This window comes from Sander lucioperca, chromosome 21 (genome assembly GCF_008315115.2).
Source record: "Sander lucioperca isolate FBNREF2018 chromosome 21, SLUC_FBN_1.2, whole genome shotgun sequence".
Lineage (NCBI taxonomy): Eukaryota > Metazoa > Chordata > Actinopteri > Perciformes > Percidae > Sander > Sander lucioperca.
This window is the reverse complement of record NC_050193.1, coordinates 17,814,453-17,838,339: the sequence shown is the minus strand read 5'-3', so window position 1 is coordinate 17,838,339 and position 23,887 is coordinate 17,814,453. Positions and strand designations below refer to the sequence as shown.

The following is a 23,887-nucleotide window of genomic DNA, read 5'->3' as shown; positions in this document are numbered from 1 at the left end:
GTACCGCAGCAGCCACAGGTTTGATTCCGACCTGTGGCCCTTTGCTGCATGTCATTCCCCCTTTCTCTCGCCTTTCCAGTCTTAAACTGTCACGTTAAGTCCTAAAAATGCCCCCAAAAAATAATCTTAAAAACATTTCTGTACAGCAATGTATTTATTTCAGTGACAGCTAAATACATAAAGAGGTAATTAAAAATAACATGCTTAGTTTTTTTTACAAAAGAAAAAAACATGGATGGGGTTTTTCTTTAATCCAGGCCATTACAGATGCCATCATGTAACACAAGGTCTAAACTGGTATTCAGATACTCTTTCACAAATGTCCCAGTGAATTGTATTATGCAGCACACCTTCCATCTCATTAAGTAGTTAGACCAAGCCCCAGCAGTTCTGTATGTCTGAAATGACTCCGTCTAAGACTATGAGGAGGCAGCAGGAGGTGTGACCGGGGCCACCACCTGCTCCTCTTTCAGTCTGCGTTTCATTAGTTTCTTCTTCTTCTTCTCTTCCTTCTCTATTTCAGCAACCATTTCCAAGAACTTGGGGCTGCGGGGGTCCACTGCATAGCCAAATCGCTCTCTGGCCTCGACCAGCAACTTTGCACGCCGAGCTTTCTCCTCCTTCAGCTTGTGTTTGGTTTCCCGCTTCTCTCTGCGCCAGTCCGCTATCATCTTGGGCATTTTGGCCATGTTCGCTGCTAGGAGTTTCTCTCTGCGATGGAAATGGAAAAGATTAGTATAACTCATGTTAATGTGTTGCATCATGCATAGTTGTTCAACAGGTCGGTTGGTTCAGATTATATCTCCACCACTATGAGATTGATTGCCGTGGAATTTGCAGTTCTTGGTCCTCGTAGGATGAATTATTTCTATCTCCCTGACTCTTCCTCTGTGTTTTTTTAAATCTATTTTTAGCACAAGACTAGTAGCCCAGTCCATATTAAAAAAAACAAAACAATAAAATACATCAAATAATACATACACCTCATACACATATGCTATACTGTATATACACATTTATAACATTTAACACAGTTATAAATGATCAGTTTATTTTTAAGATTATATGGGACAATGCACATTAATTAACATTGGTGTTAAGGTTAAATGTGTTAGCTTGACAGCTAATTTGCAACTGTGGAGAGAGAGACACACACACACACTTGAAAAGTCAATCAAAAGACAAATTTTTGTCCTATTTTGCTAATTAGAGAATTGTTTTAATCGTTCTTTATGCAAACATTTTACTCACTCATGCAATATCAATGTATACTGAACTGTGCATTGGTATGTACTGAAATCTGTCTCTCTACTTGTTATATTTAACTTTTTTACTGTTTACTTAGGCTATCATTATCATATCTTGGTACCTCTTGTTATTGCACTATCCCCTTTGCTGCTGTAACACTGCAAATCCCCCCGCTGTGGGAATAATATAGCATTATCTGATCTCAAATTCTCACTTTGCAGCTTTTCATTAGTAAGTATTTGCTGCTTTATGTGAACATAAACTGAATATTAACTTTGGGACTTGAACTGTTGGTCAGAAGAAGCAAGACATTTGAAGCCACCACGCAGGAAAACTGATGGACATTTTCTGACTAGTCAGGTGCAGTAGTATGTTAACAACCATAACTAATGATACTATGCAGTTGCATTATGGGAAATATAGGACACAGCATGTTTGGAGCCTGATCCACCCCGGAGACAATTCAGGATACGTCTGATCTCTCTTGTGAGTTCCCCAACTATGCTACCTTTCTGGAGTACTGGAGTTCTTATGGTTTATTTTTACCTAACACTTCCTTTAAAAAGGGCCATGGCTCTAAATGATATATTTAATACGTTTTTAGTTGTAGGTTTAAAACATGAATACCATAATTGATCAGTGTAAATTAAGCTCTGAAGTTCTGTGAATGAGCTGAAAGCATCCTCTTCCTCCATCAGCTGGTGTAGAATTCAGTGTGGATGAATCCTCTGCCTGGATTTGCTGCTGGTTATGTTCATCTGGGCCACGTTGAACACTATGGTTGAACACCCTGCTGTGTGCGCAAGCGCTCTGCCTTTTAATTACCACGAGTTTACATACACGTCTCTGCTGATTGGCTATCACCTGTGACACAGCCACTAAACGAGAGAAAACATCTCCGAGCCGTTTCACACCGTTCCGAGGAAACATGTCTTAACCCGTAGCAAAACGGTACACACCGTTTTGATATTGAACGTGCCCCTATATTCTCTTAGCCCCAGTTTGTGCCTCACATATATTTACCAATACATAACGGCAGTACATGTATCTGACCGGTACTACCCGTGCTGGCACTCAACTGAAGTTAAGAGTAAACAGACCAGCGTACCAGCTACCTGTCCGATAATAGGCGCACCACCGTTAGCTACAGTAGCATTACTTACTTTGCCAGCCGTTTTTCGGTTTCCTGCTTCTCCTTGGCCTCAATGTTCTTCAGCATTACCTCTAACGGAGGGTGCCACTCCTGTTCCTCTGCGATGATCTTGTCCAGCTGCTCATGGCTTGGCCACAGCGAGGCAGGGTCGATATCCGACGCTGAACCGTAGCGACCGAATAGCTTCCTGTCATACCGGGCCGTCTTCTGCCACTCCGGTGTCTTCTCGCTGTCCTTGTCTGGGACGTAGGGCTCACGGAGGTTCAGCTTTAAAGGTTTGGGGTTGTAGGACGCCGTCTGCAGTAGAAACCCACTTTGAGAGTTCGCAGAAAGTACAGTTTTCGAACATGAAAGTCCCTTTAAAGCCCTACATAACATTGCCGTCCTCCTGCACAACATGGACGCCGCCATCTTTGTTCGTGAACAAAAAGGACCCGGAGTAAAAAAGAGGTAACTACCTCAGTGCCTGTTCATCAGGATAATAATGCTGATAATAATAATAATACATCCATGCTTTACAGTATTTGACCAGGAGGCAGTGCTCTGGTATGTTGGTAACGTTACAGTTTAAAAATTTTAATATCTACATTTAGGCCGTATGGTTGACCGGGTTTGGTTAGGCTACTGGGAAACGCAAGGCATACAATTTATATAGCACGTTTTATTACAAAAAGGCAGCTCAAAGTGATTTTATTAAGACATTAAATACATTACATTAGAAAAGAAGCATATGACATTTAAAAAAAAAAGTTTGAACAGTTTGAAAGAATGATATTGTCGAAAGAATTAATGTATTAAACAATTAGTTGATCAATAAACAATCATTTGACAAAAAATGCTGATTCCCAGGCTATGTTTTTCATTGTTTTTAAAGCAAAAATGCCAACTCTCCAAATTCTCTTTTTTTTATATCAATGCAAGTTAAATGTCTATGTGTTTGTGACTGTATAAAGAAACAAGCAATTTAAAGACTTTGCTTTCGTGTCTGGGAAATTGTGATGGTCAATCTTCATTGTTTTCTGCATAGACTAACGATTAATCATAAAGACATTTGACAGCTTAATTCATAATAAATACTGTTAGTTGTTTCAGTGCCAGGCACCGTTGGGCCCTGGCACTTCCGTGCTCGGGCCCTTAGTAAACTTTAGTTAGTAGGGCAATAAACCTTTGAAAGAGAGGATCCTTTTGTTTAAACGTCCTTAGCTCAACCCCCTCCCTTATTTAATTTTTTTTTGTTTTTGTTTTTTTTAGCAGCCTCCATCCTCCCTCAACAAACAAGATGCGGAGATAGGACAACTGGGGTTGCTCTGGAGTGCAGCACTTACAGAGACAGATGTCATCGCTTTTGTGTCGTGGGAGGGCGCGGGGCTCTCCATCGTCATTAAAGATGTAGGGTTCCCATGGCAGGGGTAGCACCAGGCTGGGGGTGGGGATGGGGGTGCGGGTGCGGGTGGGCATGACAGAGGTTTAATTTGGCTTATAGGAGCGATCTGGTGCCAAGCCCGGGGCTTTAGGGATCACATCAACGTCAGTCACAGGCAAATAGGCTTGTTAGCAGTTAGACGATAAGGGGATGGTGGCAAGATGACAGGTCTATTTCTGAGTGAGGATGTGAGTAGGAGGCTTGGGTGGTGTATTAATACATGTTTAGGGAAGTTATATAGAACAGGCTCACCGGAATTATGACTCTACTGCATCTGTTTTTACAGAGGTGTTTAATTTGTATAGAGCTGTATATTTGTATTGAATGTATAATGAGCAGTCGTGGAATGTAACTACATTTACTCAAGTAGGCCTACTGTACTTAAGTTCAAATACGAGGTACTTGTACTTTACTTGAGTCTTTTCTTTTCATGCCACTTTCTACTTCTACTCCACTACATTTCAGAGAGAAATATTGTACTTTTTACTCCACTGCATTAATCTGACAGCTTTAGTTACTTTACGAATTAAGATTTGTGAACACGTGTAGTTTTATAAAATATGATGTTTTATTATAAATTAAACTACCCAACAATATAACGGCCTACAAGTACACCTGAAATGATTAGCAGATTAAACACTTAGTTGACTGACAGAACTGTTTGGATCGTTTCCAGGTTCCAAAATGTGAGGATTTTTCTGCACTGAGTACTTTTACTTTTAATACTTTAAGTACATTTTCCCAATTATATAAATACTTTTACTTAACCAATATTGTCAACGCAGGACTTTTACTTGTATTTCTACAGTGTGGTATTAGTACTTTTACTTAAATAAAGGATCTGAATACTTCTTTCACCGCTGGTTATGAGGATAGCTGCATGAGACTGAGAGATTTTGGTATTCTCTAAGTGGAACAAGCACAGCAAACACTTGGGCCTTCATTGTTGGTCAGATGTCCAAAACATCTGGTCACTTAAAGACAGATCTCTCAGATAAGGTTAGTCAGGGGTTGTGTTAGGCTTAAACACCAGAGTACATGTTGGCAGACAGCATTTTAAATGGTTTAGGTGCTTACCCTTCAAGGATAGAGTCTTACAAGTACAACTCAGTGTGGCCCAATGGTTAGCAGCACTGTACGTGGGTTTTCTCCGGGTGCTCTGGTTTCCCCTACCACTAAAAACATGTTCCTCTCCCTCTCTGTCGAGCTGATGTGTGGTGAGCGCCTGGCGTCGTAAGGCTGCTGTGCATCTCCCAGGTGGGTGCTACACATTGGTGGTGGTAGAGAGTAGTTTGGTAGAGCCCCTGAGTATTTTAAAGACCCCCTTATACGGTTGGAGAAACTCCTGCACACCAGAGCTAGTGTTGCCAACATGGGCTTGCTGAGGTTTAACACCAACATCAGAACCTGTTCCTTTAGGGTCTGTGGTGCCAGGAATTTTGAACGTAAAAATAATAAGATAGGCCTATAAGAAGCCTTTTTTCAAATTTTGGAAGTCTAAGCTTATCGTTTATCATTATCATTATCATATCATATTAATCGTTTAAATATTTTTTCCAGCAACAATTCCAACAACTGTTCAAGCCTTTTAAATGTGAGGATTTGCTGCTTTCATTGTTAAATTAAAGCAGCAAATCCTGTTAAATGTAAAATTATAAATTTAAAATCACCTTTGACTCTGGGAAGTTGTAAAAGCCTTCTCCCCTCTATTTTCTGACATGTTATCGACCAATTGAATAATCCATTAATGGTGAAAATAGTTGCAGCTTCAGTGTCATCTTTGACATTTGTATAGTTGTTTACATAATATAAACTAAACTAAACTAAAGACACCTTGACTAGTTGACCTTCAGTCTACATTCTTATAAACACAAAATTCATGCTTAAATTACAGGAACCTTTTACTATAATATTAATAAACCCTTTTTTTTTATATAAATATGTGATGAATACTTATTTGTCAGATGTTACTTAATAACCACCAAGTTTGTTGTAACCATAATTTGTAATAATAATCTAATTAAATAATATTAATAAAAAAGAATAATGAAAATACTCTCTCTCTTTCACACACACACACACACACACACACACCCACACCCACACACACACACACACACACACACACAGGCAGAGAGAGAGAGAGCCAAGGTTTGGTGTTGTCTTTCCTATGAAGCAATTTGCCAAGCCAGTGTTACTATTTGTTGACACAAAGAATAAATCATAATAAATTGAGTCTAAATGAACCGCTCCTTTGTTGGCCTTTAACAATGACAGGGGTCTGCTCAGAATTTTGGCACCAAAAATTAGATATGTCAGCGTTTCCCCAGAAAAAAGGGATGAGAACAAATCCCAAATAACTGAGAGCTGATCCCCAAAATATCTCCATTTCCTGGTAATGACAGAACACTGTGGCTTCACTGCACAAACTATAAGAGGAAAAAAAGGCTAAGCAAAGCTTCTTTGGTAAGACGAGTCCCTAGAGCGCGGGTGATAAATTACAGCTTTCTGCAGAAATTAATAATCCAAAGGTAACTAATGTTGTCCTTGGCAACACGGATACAAATTCCCCATAGGTAACTGAAACATGTAAACATTGCACGTGTGTATAGCATTCCTGATTGCTCAATTTGTGGTTACATAAAGGCCATCATGGTCACAACAAAGCAAGGAGTGTAGACGTGCAGATTTCTTTTTTGCTGCAGCTCTCCGCAGGCTGCTTTTTAAACACCCCAAAAGCCCCCCCACACACTAATGTTAAACTTGGACTTAGCCCAATTCAGAACTGCCAGCGTAAGCGGTCTTATGAAGGGGGGTGGTGTGTGTGTGTGTGTGTGTGTGTGTGTGTGTGTGTGTGTGTGTGTGTGTGTGTGTGTGTGTGTGTGTGTGTGTGTGTGTGCGTGCGCGCGCTAGGGAAAGCGGAGGGCAGAGCAGGACGGGGAGCTTTCAGTGGGGAGCAGCAGAGTATTTTACAGTAATGGATGTACCACATGGAGATCCCGTTAGTGATGCGTTTGGAGCGCGACCGGGGGTTTGAGTGGGATGGGGCGGGGGGGGGCATCATTGCCCTGCTGCTTTCTCCACTGAGTTTGTGGAAACATGCAAGGGTGGTTGTGGCTTTGTGAAAGATTCATCCACCTGGGTGTAGCGGTGATGGAGAGACCAGGGCGGCGGAGCAGAGTAACCACCAGAGAGCTTTTATTTCTGCTCACTTTGCAGCAAAGAGTGCAGTAAAAATGGCAAGCTGGGATTCCCTGGACTCCCACTGCATCTCCTGCCACATAATGGCTGTAACACTTTAGCTAAATTATCTTGCATCACAAATCTTTATATCTCACGTTCATGTAAACACCTGAAGAGAAGCACATTCCTAAAAACATACTCAGTCACTGGGTTTACATAAGGATTTGGCATTTGTTCCAGTTCTGTAATGGCACTGGAGTCCCACGGTAGTAAACAACTGTGCCACTCTCTGCCCCTGATACATTAGGATTTTTCTACAAATGATCAAATGGCTTTTGGGAATTGAACAGATTGTGGTTTCTAAAAAATAAAAAAGACAGATTTGTAAACAACGACAACATCTCAAAAATTGTTTTGTTATGATGGAGCTCATCGTTTCTCCTTTCTCTTTGGGAGTCCTCAGGTCTGTACAGCCCAGCCCAGGGTCCTAATGAGATGATGAATGGAAGCGTACAGAGTGATGGAGGCTCTCTATCCACCAGTGGCTGCTAATTTAAGGGGAGATTCATCAAATGCAGGCCTGTACTCAGATGCACCTTCATAAAGCTGTGCCGGGGTCCAGTGAAGATGAATGGAGGTAATTATCAGCTCTACCTGTTCACAGCCATCCTCCTCTTCCTGGGGTTCCAGGGCTCCTAATCTGTCTGCATGAAGAGCTGAGGCTTAAATCAAATTCCTCTTTTGTTGATAGATCTCAATCAAGCCTGAAGTGAGAGATCATTCCACATTATACTAATGCACCAGTATTGTTGCTCTCATGACACAAAATGCCGGAGTGCCATACTGAATGTCTAATTCTGCACATGGGCACCAAATGATCTAATCACTGTGCTTTCTCCACTAGATACCGTTGGGCTATAAGTGCTACCTCTATCACTTGGTCAACAGAGCTATTACTGTTTTCACTTCCAGTTGGCATTGTTGTAAAATGTCATTGGTTTCTATGAAATGTCCTGCCAGATGCACTGAATATGCTTTCTGGCTGCCAAATTGTGAGAGTAGTGACCACTGATAGAGCAGTTAGGGATAATATGACAGAAACCTTTACAGTGCTGGAGTTTAATTTCCTTGTTGGCACAGTCAGAGCCACCTTAAGAGATTTACACCTCAGAGAGTGAAAGAGAGATGTTTTTGGCACAATGAAGCTCCTATAGATTCACCAAAAGTCCCACGGTCTAAAGACAAAAATTTACCGTTCACTAAGCCCTTCCTTAACGTTTCAATCGTAGCCTAGAAAGCATAACAAGGATCGCACGGCCATTGCAGTTAAGCTTTGGATTTTTCTACATACCAAAGCTGTTTATGGGACTGTAGTGATATTAATACTTTGGAGGGTAGTGTCTTGTTGTTTAGCCTTTCTAAAAGTAAAAAAAAATGTGTAAAGAATGGATGAAAAAAAGTGTTTATCTATTCTAACTTAAGCTACAAACCTTAGCATGTCCCGCTAGCTAGCTTACTACAGTAAGGCCAAGGTGCATTTCATTAACTGCAAACAGTGTTTTCCAACTGTGTGGATACCCTATAAGAGTTTAGGCTAAAGTTAGCGGCTCTGTCCTGCTCTTTCTGGGATTTGGGGAGGTTTATAGTAGCAAATCCGAGTTACACTTGCCAAACAAATCAGTTAGTCCTTATGCTGAAAGCTTTTTCTTTTGTAACATTAAAAGTGAAACATAGTCGTACACTAACAGGTATGTAAGCCAAGTAGCCAAACGGGATTATGTAAGAAAGCAATTAAAAGTTGAATCTTACCTTTTCTTATTACATTTATAATACCAGGACTAACTAGCTCTATTCTGTAATAACGTTACAACAACAGTGCTGTTTCTTTATTTCCATGTACATGTACATGTACATACCATCTACATGAATATTCTAATGAGGATGCTGACTTTTTGGCTGTAGCTTTAACCTCAGTAGATAACACGATTAACACGATAACATGTAGCCATCAAGTACATATTTATAGGGTTCTTGTTTTAGAAAGAGTTATCTTGAAACATTAAAAAGCCATCCGGAGACTGCATTTTTTAGCCTACCCTTGGCGCTAGCGTTAGCTTAATTAGGTAGCGTTAGGCAGCATTAGCAGCTAACTGTAAACTGATAAAACCTGCCAGCAGCAGTTGTCATTTCAGCCCGCAAACCTACGCAAAAGATGACAAGGTTGCTTTTGTCTACCTTTGTCTGAAATCAAGGATCCATTTTTTTTCTTCATTTCTTTTTCAATTATTAAGAATTTTGAGTAAATCTGCCATTGTTATCATAAACTGCACATGTGCTTTGTGAAAATGGAAATCTTCACAGATGAAGTGTAGCACCAGTATTTAAGTAAGGGGAGGGGACTTAGCGAGTGGTCAATTTACCATAAACCTTCTGTAAGAACACTGAGTTCGTGAACGGAACAATGCCGCCTGATTGAACTTGGAACACCATGATCCAGACGTATGGGACACACAGTGAGTTGTAGCTGTGCTGTCCCTCAAGCCCTGACCCTAGGGTGCTGAGTCACTGCATGTGCACATTCACATTCAGATAGATATTCAGACACAGGTAGCCTACAGCCTCATGCATACAGCTATACGCCCCTCATTTGTGAGATTATGGGATGGGGGGACTCTGCAGTAGCTACAAGGGGAGGGGGAGTGCATGTGGCACCAGTCTGGCGCAGACATCGTTCCCGTTGCTCCCTTAGCTATGCCGGTGCCATCTGTCATCTGCGTGAACATCTGCAAACCCAAGGTGCCCTTGTCACCCAATGTTAGAGCAGTATGTTTGGCTTTTCCATTAAGGAAACCTGGAGTGATTCACCAGAACAGAAACCGATTAGACTGGATGGTGTAGTGGTGAATCAGCTGGGTTGCAGAGGCACATTAAATAGTTCCTCCAGTCCTCAGGCAACACCAGCCGTCTGGCTGGCATGTCTGGCTAGCATGACATCTCATCTACTAACTGACAATTTGGCCTGAGTCTGCCGTGTCTTTATTGGCCTCAGCTCCATGGATGCTGGGGGTAGTGGTGATGAGGAGGCTGCAGCACCCTCTAAAATAAAGCATAATAAAAACCATCAGTTGATTAAAAAGTTTGAACTTGTAATGTTTTTTTGTAATGTCTACTTGTATTTGTGCCAGAAAAAAAGGTTTTACTTTGTTTTTCATCAGTTAGTTATCAATATGTGTTAGTCTATTTATAATACCCGCTGCAGGTCAGAGCGTTTTTATTCCCTGGGGAACACATTAACCCTTGTGTTGTCCTTGGGTCAAATTTGATCCATTTTTATATCAGAATTGTGGGTTTCTTTGAATCAAATTGCCCCAAAATAACATGAATGCGTGGATGTACGTTGTATGGAAGCCATGTAACATTCTTGGCAGGTAAAATGAATGATTACTTTCATTGAATTGTGGGTGTTTTTTCTTTTTTTTTTTTTCAATTTTATAGCATTTGAAATAAACTGTGATCCACTCAACATCCTCTGATCTTAACTATCAGTCAAAATAATCCACAATTTCTGTTTAAAAAAAAAATAAAATAGGTATTATGTCATTTAAATTATGTTTATTGACCATGTATTTAAAAAAAGCGTTGAAAAAAGTGAGAAAAACGTTTCAAAAAGCGTCAAAAAATGTTAAAAAAGAGCCAAAAAAAGTTCATTTGCAATTTTGACCCAGAAGGACAACAAGTTCACGGTCTACGGGAAGACAACACGAGGGTTAAGGTGTTTTTTAGAGTCCAGATTTTTTCATTTGAATCACGAATAACCAAATAGGTTAGGGCAGAGATCATCCATGTCAGGCAGACCCCTGGAGAGAGCTCAATCCAGTCAGCTACAGCTGTGGGTTAACTTAAAGTACTGCCGCTGAACAGTCACACTTATAGGCCATTTGGACAATAAGATGTGCGATTTGGTTATAGTTCTTGATTATAAAGTAGATCTGGTAACTAATCTCCTTCCATTTTCATGTTTGGCTTCAGTGTTGTTGCTGGTGTAGTAGATGTGGCTGCTTTGACACACAGTATGTTGCTGTTCATGTTTGTCATGTGTTGTCCTGTAAAACGTCTTATAATTGGTGTGAAATGTTGTTAATAACTATCAGATATAAATGATCCTGTCCGTTGTAATGAATGCAAAGACCATGAGTGCTGCTCAGCATTTAGCATGACGTCATTATATAGACTGACTTTCCCCCAGCACCCCCCTGGCTCTGACTGACTTCCAGCGTCCCTGCTCGGCTCGTCCAAATTTCCTCCTCTGTCTCTCTGACTACCACAAAACAGATGGCTTCACCCCTTCCCCATTTTTAATCTATCTCCTCTCGGTGCACCCGAGGTTATGACCAAAATTGAAATCATATTCATATATTAAACTCCAGGAGACTTGAATGGCTGAACCAAGTTGCGGTCCATCATGAGCAACATTTGTATCTGCAATTTGGCATCATCCTGAATAAAAAATGAACAGAAACAGATTGAGAATAAACTGTAATATGCTGCCTCAGAGTTGATTCTAGCGGAGATATTTTCAGACGCAGAGAGCCAGTGGTAGATGGATTGCTGTGCTTAGACTGGACAGAGTGTTATTCACCACTGCAGCTCTCTAGAGAGCGCCGCTGTCTATTGCATATGGTGCTGAGCTGGATTACGGCAACAAGATCATAACAATATGCTCATTGTCCACCATGCAGGGATATAATCTCAAGGATTACTCTGTGATGAAACTGGGCCGTAGCCTCTCTGGATGATGCAGAGTGATATGGGGAGATTTGATACAAGCCTTGGCTGGGACTGGGAGCATCCTTTTATGAGATTCTCTGATCTTTCAGACTCCAGAGTTTCATTTCAATTGTCCTCCCTCTTTGCTGCCCGCACATGACGCTGGATGCTGCAGTGGGCAAAGCTTTGCCTCCCACAGCTGCCTATCCAAAAGAAATGGGCAAACACATGCGCACGCGAAACAGCGAGCTCACCGCCATCTGCTGCGGTGAATGAGCGAGGACACCGCTGTCAAGTTAGTTGTGAATTGGAAACAGCAGCTAAGAGGACACACTGTGCCCTGATCACACAGAGTGGCACCGCTGCTGCCCGGCTGCCTGGCACAACAGGCTCCATCTGACACACTGATGATTTCACACACACACACACACACACACACACACACACACACACACACACACACACACACACACACGGTGAAAGAGTGTGGGCCACAATCATTGATAGGAATTGAGATTCTATTTTTAATTGAGATCTTAACTCACCAGGTTGCAGAGGAAACTATTGTCCAGAGAATGAGCTATGACACAGTAATGTATAGATTTATAGCAACAAAGATTTATACATTCTGGGCGGCTACATGACTATATAAGGCTTGCGAACTCCTAACTAAGTCTCCTGTTGCTTCTTTTCTTTTTTCTTTTCGTGAATGGAAAAAGTGACCCACGCTCTTTGTGAGCAGGTTATATGTTTTGGAAAGCCTTACAAGCGTTCCCTGAGAAAATGTGCACTTAAATAACAGAAGAAAAGAGGAATAGGTATCAAGCAGGCATAGACACTAAGCACACAAAAAAGAACCCAAACAAACACCCTGGGAGCCCCAACATTCAGCGGTGGCCAAGAAGTGCCTGGCGGAGAGGGCTGCCTTTGAAAAGAGCACCTGCATGCTGTAAGAGTCCTAGAAACAACAACTCTAGCCTCAACAACTCTTTACAACGCTGACAGCCACTGGTTCTCTTGTGAGCGAGTTTGTATTCGTGGACAGAATCTCCATCCTGGCCACTTGATGTTCGCCTATTTGCAATTTGTCACCTGGCTTGTTTACTTTTCTTTCCGCTCATTTCGAACTCACCTTTGTCCTAGCGGGCTCATTAGCAAGCGGCGCCCTCATTCCAGGAAGAAAACCACCAGGTTAAAGCCCCACATTTCTGAACCGAGCGCCACCGCTCAGGCGCCGCACTTTAAATGAGGCTTGGCCCCGTTTCTCATGGGGAAGCTGCAGAGAGACGAGCCAACAATGTGTTTTCACTTTTATGTATTTTCATAAGTCATCTAGTTGGCCATTAAAGTTGATATTTTTCACAAGAAATTGCATCTTTTCCAAAAGAGAAACATGCTTGCACTAAAATTAAATTCCCTTGCTCTGGGAATAGGCTACTCTGTAGACTGTCACACAAAAGAGTTTTCCCGACTTGCTTACAACACTTTTCAAGCAGGAGCCGGTTTGTATGGAACATCATTTTAATGTCGCAGAGGTTTCCACTCCTGGCAACTGCCGTCTCTCCTCAGTCTTAGTTTGTTAATAGACAGATATAAAATACAGAGAAGGGACACAGAACAGTACCTGTAGTGTGTGCATGAATGGACTATGAGACAGTTGTGCACATTCCACGGTAAAAAATATATATTTTATAAAGTAAATTCAAGTCTCTGTCACAATGTTAGCTAATTTTCCAGGTCAAATCAAAGTTACACAACTTGTTTTCTTGTATTGTGTATTGTGTTACAAATTCTATTTTATCTTTAGCTTTCCCCATTTTACAAATCAGGAGAATAGAATAGAGTAACAGTGACAAAAACATGTACATCATTTTAAGGAAAAACTAAATAAATTAAGTTTTTTTTTTTAAAAGGAGGGAGGTTAGCTCTACCCATTAAGAAACAGTTAAGTCAGTGGATAAGAATAAATAGATCGATGCCAATATCTTAAAGTAGGTTTGCGTTTTCACAAGGAAAGGCCCCCGAAACACTTTTGTGTCTCAGAGTTAAAGGGCACATAGCTGTAGCAATTTGAATGATAAAAAGCATTTTGTTATAACATGAAAAATCTGATTATTACCGAGAGTATTTTTATTTTAACATTAATGCTTGTTGATGGTAATACGAGCAACTCTTTTTTATCTCAGAATAACCAAAGTTACCAAGAACAGATCTGGTTGGATCTGAATTCTTTGAACTAAATTCTTCAAAATAAACTGTAATTAGTCACTGAATGAGGGAACGTAAAATTAAAAGTATTATTATAAAAACTGATATCACACGGTCAGAGAATGAGAAAATGTTTAAAAGAAGAAGAAAAAAACTTTCCCAAAAATGTTTGACTAACCTCCCTTCAACCAAAAGAAAAAGGAGATAACCCTCCTTTTCTAACCCCTCTTCCCTCCCTAATCATTTTCACACAGTCCCTAATCCATCCATCTGTGTGTACATGCATATGCTTGTACATTTAAGACCCAATATTTTCCAAAGATGTCATACCTGAAGTTAATGAATTTCCCTTTTGATTTGATTTCTCCAGGCCAGCTAATGATGGAGAGGGTGTCAGACTGATGTGATTGGAGGGAGAGAGAGAGAGAGAGAGAGAGAGAGAGAGAGAGAGATGGATGAATCAGGATTGTAGAGAGAGGAGGGGATCGTCTGAGAGCAGACAGAGAGGGAGGTAAAACTGAAAGCAGATGGCAGAGCTGGCACCTGTCTTACACTAAAATCTGGTTGGAGCCGTTTTCCACATGTCTTAAAAAAGGAAAAAAAGAAGAAGCCAATTCTGCATATTATGCCAAAAAAAGACACTCTCAGGTTTTAACTCTTTGTGACCATGCCCTCGCTTAGCTTTTCACTCATAATAGGATGCCTCCCCCCTCCCCCCCCCTGAACAGTAGGAGATACAAAAACCCTCTCAAATCCTTCCACTCCGTCTCACCCGGGCCTTGTAAGCAAACAGAGGGGGCATTCAGAATAGGAGAGAGTCTCATTTAAAGCGTTAATCTTTGAGCCACATGCTGCACAACAGCACAGGACCAACCGAGTAGCACAGTAACAGACCTGACACACACACACACACACACACACACACACACACACACACACACACACACACACACACACACACACACACTCTGAGCAGCCAGGCTTTACATGGCATGTATTTGGCAAGTGAGGAAGTCTGTTCCAGGTGGCTGAATATATAAGTTGCGATCAGTTTGAACCCTATTAGGTACCGTACTGGTACTTTTAACATGTTTGAGCCCATTGACTGTCACTAATCTCTAGTACTTCACATTAGTGCCAAAAAGATGTTATAATATATATATTTTTTTCCTTTCTGACTTCAAACTTGTGTGATCATAATTGGGTTTCTGTCTAGGTTGTGTTGTATTACACTGCTGCAAAAGCAGAGCGTTTAAAAAAAAAAAGTTTGCAGTCTGCAAATTCAAAGTCTACAAGTTGATGATTTTCAAATCATATGAATGAATGACAACCAGTGGTGGCCTGCAATACAGATGAAAAACATTTGAACACCCAGAATTCACTAGCGTCTGAACACATTTGGTAACTTGGTATAACAAGGGTACAAGACAGGGTCGTTTACAAAAAGGAGCCTATGATTAAAAAAAAAATAGCAGGTTTTATTTTCTTAAAGCAGGGCTTTTTCTGTCTTCAAACATTGAATTTGCTTCATATTTTTACTGTAGGCTTGCTAGCCTAAGTATACACTCTGCAACTTCTTATATAGGAAAAATTATTAAGGATTCTTTTCATCTCGAGCAAACAACATACTCTAAAAGGAGAAAAGATAAAACACAACCGATAAATCAATCTGATTTCATCAATACTTAATATTAAAGCATACATATCCTTTGCTCAGTAGGCCCATAGAATAAGGGACTGTACCAAAATGCTTGGGATAGGGAGAGGGGCTGAATCTTGTATTCCTTTGCATTATTAATAATTTACTCTCTCCTTGACTTGGCAAAAAAAACAAACTCACAATACCCTCCCCAAAACATGTTCTTAACTAATACATAACTAACTAGCCTAATACATGAGTCAAGATGCATGAATTGATACAGGATAATATAAAACACACATAAACAGATAAATAGCGGCATGTACAACAGAACATAAAATCGCTGTAACCATTTTATATATTCATATGGGCATTGCTAACTCGGAACGACGACAATAAGTGGGGTTTTGGGTGGGTTATGAGGTCACAGTGGTGCTCGTGTTGGTAGGATGGTACGTTGTTGGCGGGAACAACGGATTCAGGTCCAGGTTACGTTATTTGTACCCGTAGGTCGATTTATTTTGCAGCAAGAATATGGCATCCATTTTGACACGCAACTATGAAAACATAAAAACTGGTACAAGTACTTAAAATCTGATACAAACATTTAAAGTTCCACAGAGAGAGAGAGAGAAAAATAAGTGAAAATTAACTTAACTTAGTCTATGAGTGGTAGGGTGTGTGTGTGTGTGTGTGTGTGTGTGTGTGTGTGTGTGTGTCTGTGTGGACTTCCCCTTTAACTGAAGCTAATTTGGTGGCATACAAATAAATGTATGAAGTAACTGTGAATCAGCGCTGAGCGTTAACTAATCACATACATTCATAGTGACGTGATAATTTGTTAATGGCTAATGGTTAATGGCGAGCAACAGGAACTCAGGGTACATCCTGCATTCATTTATGCATCGAATCATCATGAGTCATTGAGTCATGCTTTGATTATACATTAGGTACGCATGTGTTTTTAAAAGTGTTACCACAAATGTTTCAGACCTTTTCTCCAAAACGGCCGAGAGCTGCAGGAGCACTAGTGTTTGTAATTCTCCAAAGGCACCAGCAGAGTGTGCCAGAGGACCCCCGTCTCACTTCACGCTGCCTGCTCTTTATTCCATACTTAGTCTGCAGCTCACAACTCGACACACACTGAGACCTTAACTCCAACACAAAGGTTGCAGTGAGCCAGAGAGCGTACACCTGTCAAAGATTGTTGTCACCCACGTCTTTCAACTTCCAACAAAACTTTTATAAACTGAAAATAGCTCCCCTCCTTCCCTCCTCTCACTTCTTCTTCTTTTTTTCTTTTTTTTTTTTTTTTCCAAGGGAACCACAAATTGTGTCCAGATTTTCACACATAGTAACTTAGTGTTTGGGGCTATTTGGAACTGAAACAATTACAAACAAACCTTTATTATACCCTCTCTCAGTCTCCGCTAATGGACCTGACTAGAAAAGACAAGAAAATTAAACGTTTCTGTTTTCCCCCTCGGGTTATTTTAGATTGCAGGCTCATTTTCTAATTGTGGTGGCCATTCTTTAAGCATGCAGTGCATGTTTCTCAGTCATTTTCTAGCTTTAATGAAAATCTGCACTCACCACTGCACAGGGGAGAAAAAAAAAATACACTCCAGATCTTTTCTGATTTGCTAACCTTTGACAACACGTTGCTTTTGTATTTGGGGATAATAAATCATGATGAGTAACAATTATGGAATCTCTCTTGCAGTTTGCTGACAGAATTATAGTAGCTTCGGTGGGAAAGTGTGTGTGTGTGTGTGTGTGTGTGTGTGTGTGTGTGTGTGTGTGTGTGTGTGTGTGTGTGTGTGTGGTAATGTGACACAGATAAAGAAGCAGGTAGGAAAGAAATCAGAATCAAACAGATAGGAAAGTTCATGTTTATGTTGTATTTCAGGCTGGCACTGCCCCGTGCAAAATTTGAGCTTCTCGCTAGCGCTGGTTGTGCCCAGAGATTGTTGCCATGCAACTCAATGTGGCACACACACACACACACACACACATGCGCACACACACAAGCACCAACAATGGTCTGCTTTATGAGGTGCCCACTGATGCCATGGTAACCTCCTCGTTCTGGGCAAGACGGGCAGAGTGGTGTGCCAAAAAAATGCCATGGTTCCTTTTTTTCCCTTTCTCAAACCACGTTGCCCAGAAACCTTTTGAAACTTAATAAGTGAAACCAGTGGGCAGACAAATTACGACGGGAGTGTGTGTGTGTGTGTGTGTGTGTGTGTGTGTGTGTGTGTGTGTGGGAGAGGGTCAACTTTGGAGTTTTAGTGTATCCTATAACTCACAAACGTGAATGTAACCTTGAGTGGAAAAATGACGCTGGATGACCAGAAATGTAGAACATTAGAACAGAACTTTGCAAACACTTAATAATAACATGCACCAGATCTGTTTCAGTGCAAATGTAAGAGTGCATATAGGTAAATGTGGTGTGTGTTTGACCAGAGAAACTTTTCTGAGTTGTGCACTTCATTAGAAATGATCAGTGGCTGTTATTGAGCGACCTGCAGTGTGAGCATGGAGGGGATCTGCAGAGGTAGCCGGAGCAGAGGGGACAGAAGGGCTCCACAGAGGGATGAGTGTTGCTCAGTTGGCAGAAATATTTCAGGTGAAGCAGCTCTGATGGAAAATTAAGTTGACTGCGCTAGAGTAAGCACCTCAGTGTGTGTGTGTGAGTGGGTCCGTGAGGGACTGTGAGTGGGGGTTGCTCTATCCATTTCCATATTACCGGGGGTCATCTAGGCATTCCGCCCAGTCCCTGTGCTTTTAGGCCCCGCTGACGCCTAAAAAAAAAAGGGTTGAATCATGACTGGAAGGTAGCGAGGGATGGAGGAGGGGGAGGAGGCAGAGGGATGGGGTCACACAATGGAGCCCCGTCTAGTGCTTTTAAAATCCCCTAAAATACGGATCCATGCCAAGCGTGGCCCGTCGAGCAGGCTATAACACTATAACTAGCCCTGTAATTGCCACTCGTCCCAGCCCCCCCCCCCCTCCTCTTCACTACGGTCACCCACCACGCATGTAAAACACAGAGACGGAGCGCAGCACTCCCTGCAGGATCACCACTTGGGAATACATGCAATGTTAATGGCACTCTCCTTCACAAGCTGTCAATGGCTGTTAATGAACCCATACATAAACATACAGGTCTGGAAGCAGATGCACAGAGAGACAGGCTATATGGCAGGTAGACAGACAGGCAGCGAAGACAGCTCACTGGACAGACAGACAGATAGACAGACAGAGAGGAGAAGAGACGGACAGAGAGGAGTAGGGCTGCACAATATATCGCGATATCAACTTGCGCAATAAGCTCATCGTGAAAGGCTGCGACGTATCGCAAAAGACACTTAGAGATTTTTTGAGTGTGTTGAAAGAGTATCAGTAAAAAAATAAAATAAAATACACTTTAAAATGTAACTGTCATTTTTTGTTTAGTGGTGCATTTTATCTTCAATTCAATTAGTTCAATAAAATAACCTTTTCTTTAATTTGTTTTAAATTCAACAGGCAATTTGCTGTATTTTAGCAGAATACTAAAATCAGCAGAAAGGCAGAACTGAGTACACTGTCATATCTGTTTATTTATTGCAAGTAATATCGTTATCTATATCTATATTCAACAACGTTATCGCATGTTTTCCTCATATGGTGCAGCTCTAGCTCTGAGAGGCAAAGTGGCCACGGAGACAGAAATAAAAGCCGAGCGACAGATAAATAAAGACAGCATCATATGTTGGCGAGCCGACCGGCAAAGACAGGCGGACTGATCAAATAGATACAATGCATCAGATAAAATCTGCCGTTCCATTGGATTGAGCACAGAACTCAAACAAAAGGGCAAACCCAATTTTACTCTCAGACGTTTCTTTTTATTTTCTATAATAGGCATGACTAAATAAGATCCACATTAATGCTGTCCGCATGTGAAATGACTAACTGTTTATACCTCAGAAGAAAATGACTTTCGTTTGTTTTTATTATGTTCATCAGCAACAGATTTCCCTCTGGTTTGCATGCGCACCAGAGAGAAGAGAAACATTGTGTTTGGGGATGTGAGCGGTCCTGAAAACTATTTGGTGGAGGGTTTTTTCTTCTTTCTTTTTTTGTATAAACAGTCCATTTTTAGCACAGGTAGCCAGTAAAATATGACTTGTAGTCTTGCTGTTGGGCTACAACAACCCACAAAATTGGTTCAACACACATTCAATATATATATATATATATATATATATATATATATAGGCTATAGAAGTGTGTATGGTGGCCCTGAGGGGTCATAATACATGTTTTTTTAAATGTGTTTTCTGAAATGTTGTTCTGCTTTGACTCACAGGGCCACCATATGTGTGAGTTTCTGCGAACTTAAAAAGGTGAAAAAGCAACATTACAAATCTTCCGTAATTCTTGTTCAGAAGTCAACTCATTATTTCCTGAAGACACCATATATTTATTATTAGCAAAAACTGCTCATTGTAATTTAACATTTTGACCCACTTATGGAAGAGTGTAGGTTCCAGTGACATGCACCTAAGGGTTAATCAGACATTATATTTCTGCATTCTATAGAGTATAGTATCATTGAACTGATGTAACCCAGCACTATCGATGAGAAAAATGAAAAACAAGACGGGTAGACATAACTAGCTTTGTTTTCACTTTGCTGTGTTGAGTGTGCGATGGAAGCCCTTCGGTAACCTGGCTCAGACATCTGAGCTTGGCCCGGGGCCTCCTGGAAAATGTATATCAGCACAGAGCACGGCCCACAGACATTATTGCTTTTGACTGACAATGTGACTCATAAAGTTGTTAGGAATACGCATATTGCGACGATATGACCATACCACACATGTTCAAGTCGCTACATGTGTGCAAACACTCGTACCGGAGCTTGCACCTCGGTGTTTGGTGGCTGGGTAAGTCTGCACATGGCAGCGGGAGCAGTTGGACTGGCGAGGCGAGAGGCACAGCTGCTTGGAGAGGGCTCCATGGCATTTCTGTGTCTGTGTCCCCTCTCCCTCCAAACACCCACACACAAACACACACACACACACACACACACCAGAGCATACATACAGTATATACCAACACATACACACACCCTCTCTATCACTCACACCGCAGCAGCAGCATCCTGGTAACAGATAGCTCCTGATTGGTGACTCCATGCGTGTTTTTCCCCCTTCATTGACTGTGTTTTATATATTTATATATTTATCAGCAGTCCCGGGAAGAGGATTCTGGCGTGGGAGAGGCAGCGTGGGCCGGCAGTGTGTGGAATGGCGTGGGAGAGGCAGAGTGACCCCGGGCTCAGGTGGCAGCTGTGTTATGACTTCTCTGCCAGGTCATGGTGGATGGTAGGATGGATGCTCCCTGTTTCGATCGATCCGTCTGTCTCTGTTCTGTTTGTTTTTTCTCCTGCTCTCTTTTGCAACTCAGTTACAACCCATCTTGTGTTTGGATGAAATGTTCTCCTCTGCTGCAGAATGGGACAAAATGTTGACATGTTTATGTGTACGCTGCATGTTTCCACAGTGTGCATCTGAAATGACTGTGTTCAGTCACTTTGCTAAGTGTGTGTTCAAGGTGTTTGGTGCCCAAGGCCAAAGACAAGCCAAGTGTGGTGTCAGTCTACTTCTAGAAGTTGAGACAAGTTAATTCTCCTTGTTGACATTATGGTAAATGTGAATGAAGTGATGATGGTGGTATATATATATTACAATATATTTGCGTTTGGCAAAAACGTTTAAGCTATACCAGGAACGGAGATACTTCCCCAAAAATGCACTTAGTTTTTCTTCCTTAATTCAAATCACAAGATCATTTGGGTGATTGACTCCATCTAAGATATCTAGGGCTTATCCCAAAGGATAGTGGTGTTTAATTAAAACCTGTTTTTGACACTAGAGAAAATGATTTAGAATGTATTAAGGCCATGATACACTTTTGGGGCATGTGCTTTTATCCTTATGACAGCACTATTTTAAACCTTACTTGATTTTTTTTCTCCTATTAATCCTTACCTGTAGTGCATTGTTGCCTTCATATTAAGACATTTTAATGAGCAATATATTACTTTAGGAGTTGAATTTACAGTACAACTGCAAATCAATGTATCTGAGTTCAACTGGCGGCCATGGCTTTAATTGCTGTAGCTGCTGTCTTTTACGCTTTTGACCTTTTTTTGTGTGCTTTTTTTGTGACACAAACATCCACAGTTTGGAGCTAATTTATTCCAGATTTCACATATTGACAACATCAATCATTCCAATCTCTTGGTAGCAGTTGCTTCACTACTTCCCCTCCTTTGGTGTTTGGTGTTGATCACAGAGGTGTCTCGAGGCCTGACACAGTTTGTAAACCCGAGGGTTCCTCTCACCGCCAGCCTGCTGCGCTCGCTGCTATGTAGGGCAGAGCTGGACCCTCTGCCTGGGTGGGAGTGTGTGTGTGTGTGTGGGGGGGGGGGCGAGAGAGTTATGGGTGAGGGAGAGGGGGAGTAGCAGAGGGATGGCAGCCAGTGTTGGGGCCCCATGCAGGGATGCAGGAGATGGTGAGCAGGGGGGAGGGGGTTACAGGGTGCAACAGGGGGCATAGAGAGGGGCACAGGCTGCCCATGGCTGGCAAAGGAGCATTCCCTCCGTCTGTGGACATGCAGTGTCTCAGCTCCGTTATACTCAAAGTCGGGGTGGGGGGGGAGGGGAGGGGGGGGGGGTGTCGGGGTAGATTCAATGGGATAATGTTTTTCTCAAATTTTAGTTTTCTTGTTAATAACATTTCTCTTTTTCTTTCTTTTTGTGATTTTGCTCCTGATAGAATTGCTGAATTTGTTCTGTGACAAAGGCAAGGATGCAGTGGGAGGTTAAGCCATTTTATCCATCTGTACAGTTAAGATTATTCACATTTAAGGTTGCCATATAAAATAAACAGATTTAAAGGGGTACTCCAGCAATTTAGCATTGCTATTGAGGGATTTATAAGAGACAGATTTTTTAAAAAAGAATGGTTAAAATCGAGGCAACAGAGGCCCAGATGTCCAGACTTAAAGTCCCTATTATGGGTCAATCTCCAAAAACACTTGAACCTCTTTGGACTCTGTCTTGACTTGGACTCGAACCTCTTTGGACTCGGTCTTGACTCGATCTCGACTAGTCCTGGTCTTGGACTTGTCTTGGACTCGACAAAAGTGGACTTGACTACAGCCCTGCAACTGGATTGTGTCTTTTGTTGCAACCCTCACTGCCTCCTTAATGCTTCCTTCTTTTAAACCCCACACCTCTGATTTGTAGTGTAGGCTTTCTGTTAAAAGAAAATCCAGCCCGAGCCGGGATAACCAGGATGACGTCACTATGACATCATCAGGGTCATTTTTCTTTAGAAAGCTCCCTCCATAGCCACCAAAGACATTGTAAAACTGCTTTTACAGGCTAAGTAGTCGGCAGAACCACTAATCACATGAATCACATGAACGGCATGCGTAAAATTGGTAGAATGCCCCTCACACTTACAGGTCCTGATGAAAATGAATGTCAATCAATGCTTTTCTTAAAAATAGCTACTTTGTTACTTTTGTTTTGGTGGGTGATTTCCAGTGGTGGAAGAAGTATTCAGATCCTTTACTTAAGTAAAAGTACTAATACCACAGTGTAAAAAATACTCAGTTACAAGTTAAAGTCCTGCATTGAAAATGTTACTTAGGTAAAAGTATGTAAGTATAATCAGGAAAATGTACTTAAAAGTATTAAAAGTAAATGTACTCAATGCAGAAAAATCCTCCCATTTTAGAGTTAATGGTCTAATCATTTCAGCTGGACATGTAGGCCTGCATATTGTTGGGTAGTTTAATTTATAATAAAACATCGTATTTTATGAACTACATGGGTTTTGTGTGCACAAATCATAATTTGTAAGGTAACTAAAGCTGTCAGATGAATGTAGTGGAGTAAAAAGTACAATATTTCTCTCTGAAATGTAGCGGAGTAGACATAGAAAGTGGCATGAAAAGAAAAGACTCAAGTAAAGTACAAGTACCTCAAATTTGTACATAAGTACAGTACTTGAATAAATGTACTTAGCTACACTGCACCACTGGTGATCACCACCAAACAGACAGTAGGTCTTATAGAGAGGACACAGTGTGAGCAATTTGACCAAAGACTCATTTCCATTCAATGAATAAATTCTGTTTCGTTTGAAGCATTTTTTCCTGCCCTGCAGCGATGACAGTAGTCAGTATTTCACAAGA

The 23,887-nt window shown here is 41.3% G+C and overlaps 1 protein-coding gene across 1 annotated transcript; it reads right to left on the bottom strand.

Annotated features, from left to right (window-relative positions):
• Positions 1-135: 135 nt before the first annotated feature.
• On the bottom strand, positions 136-2,843 carry gadd45gip1 (growth arrest and DNA-damage-inducible, gamma interacting protein 1). Its single transcript, XM_031318751.2, has 2 exons — positions 2,412-2,843; positions 136-711 (listed from the first exon to the last, which is right to left on the bottom strand). Exons 1-2 carry the CDS (start codon positions 2,810-2,812, stop codon positions 420-422), a joined length of 693 nt encoding a protein of 230 aa, XP_031174611.1. The 5' UTR covers positions 2,813-2,843; the 3' UTR covers positions 136-419.
• Positions 2,844-23,887: the final 21,044 nt, after the last annotated feature.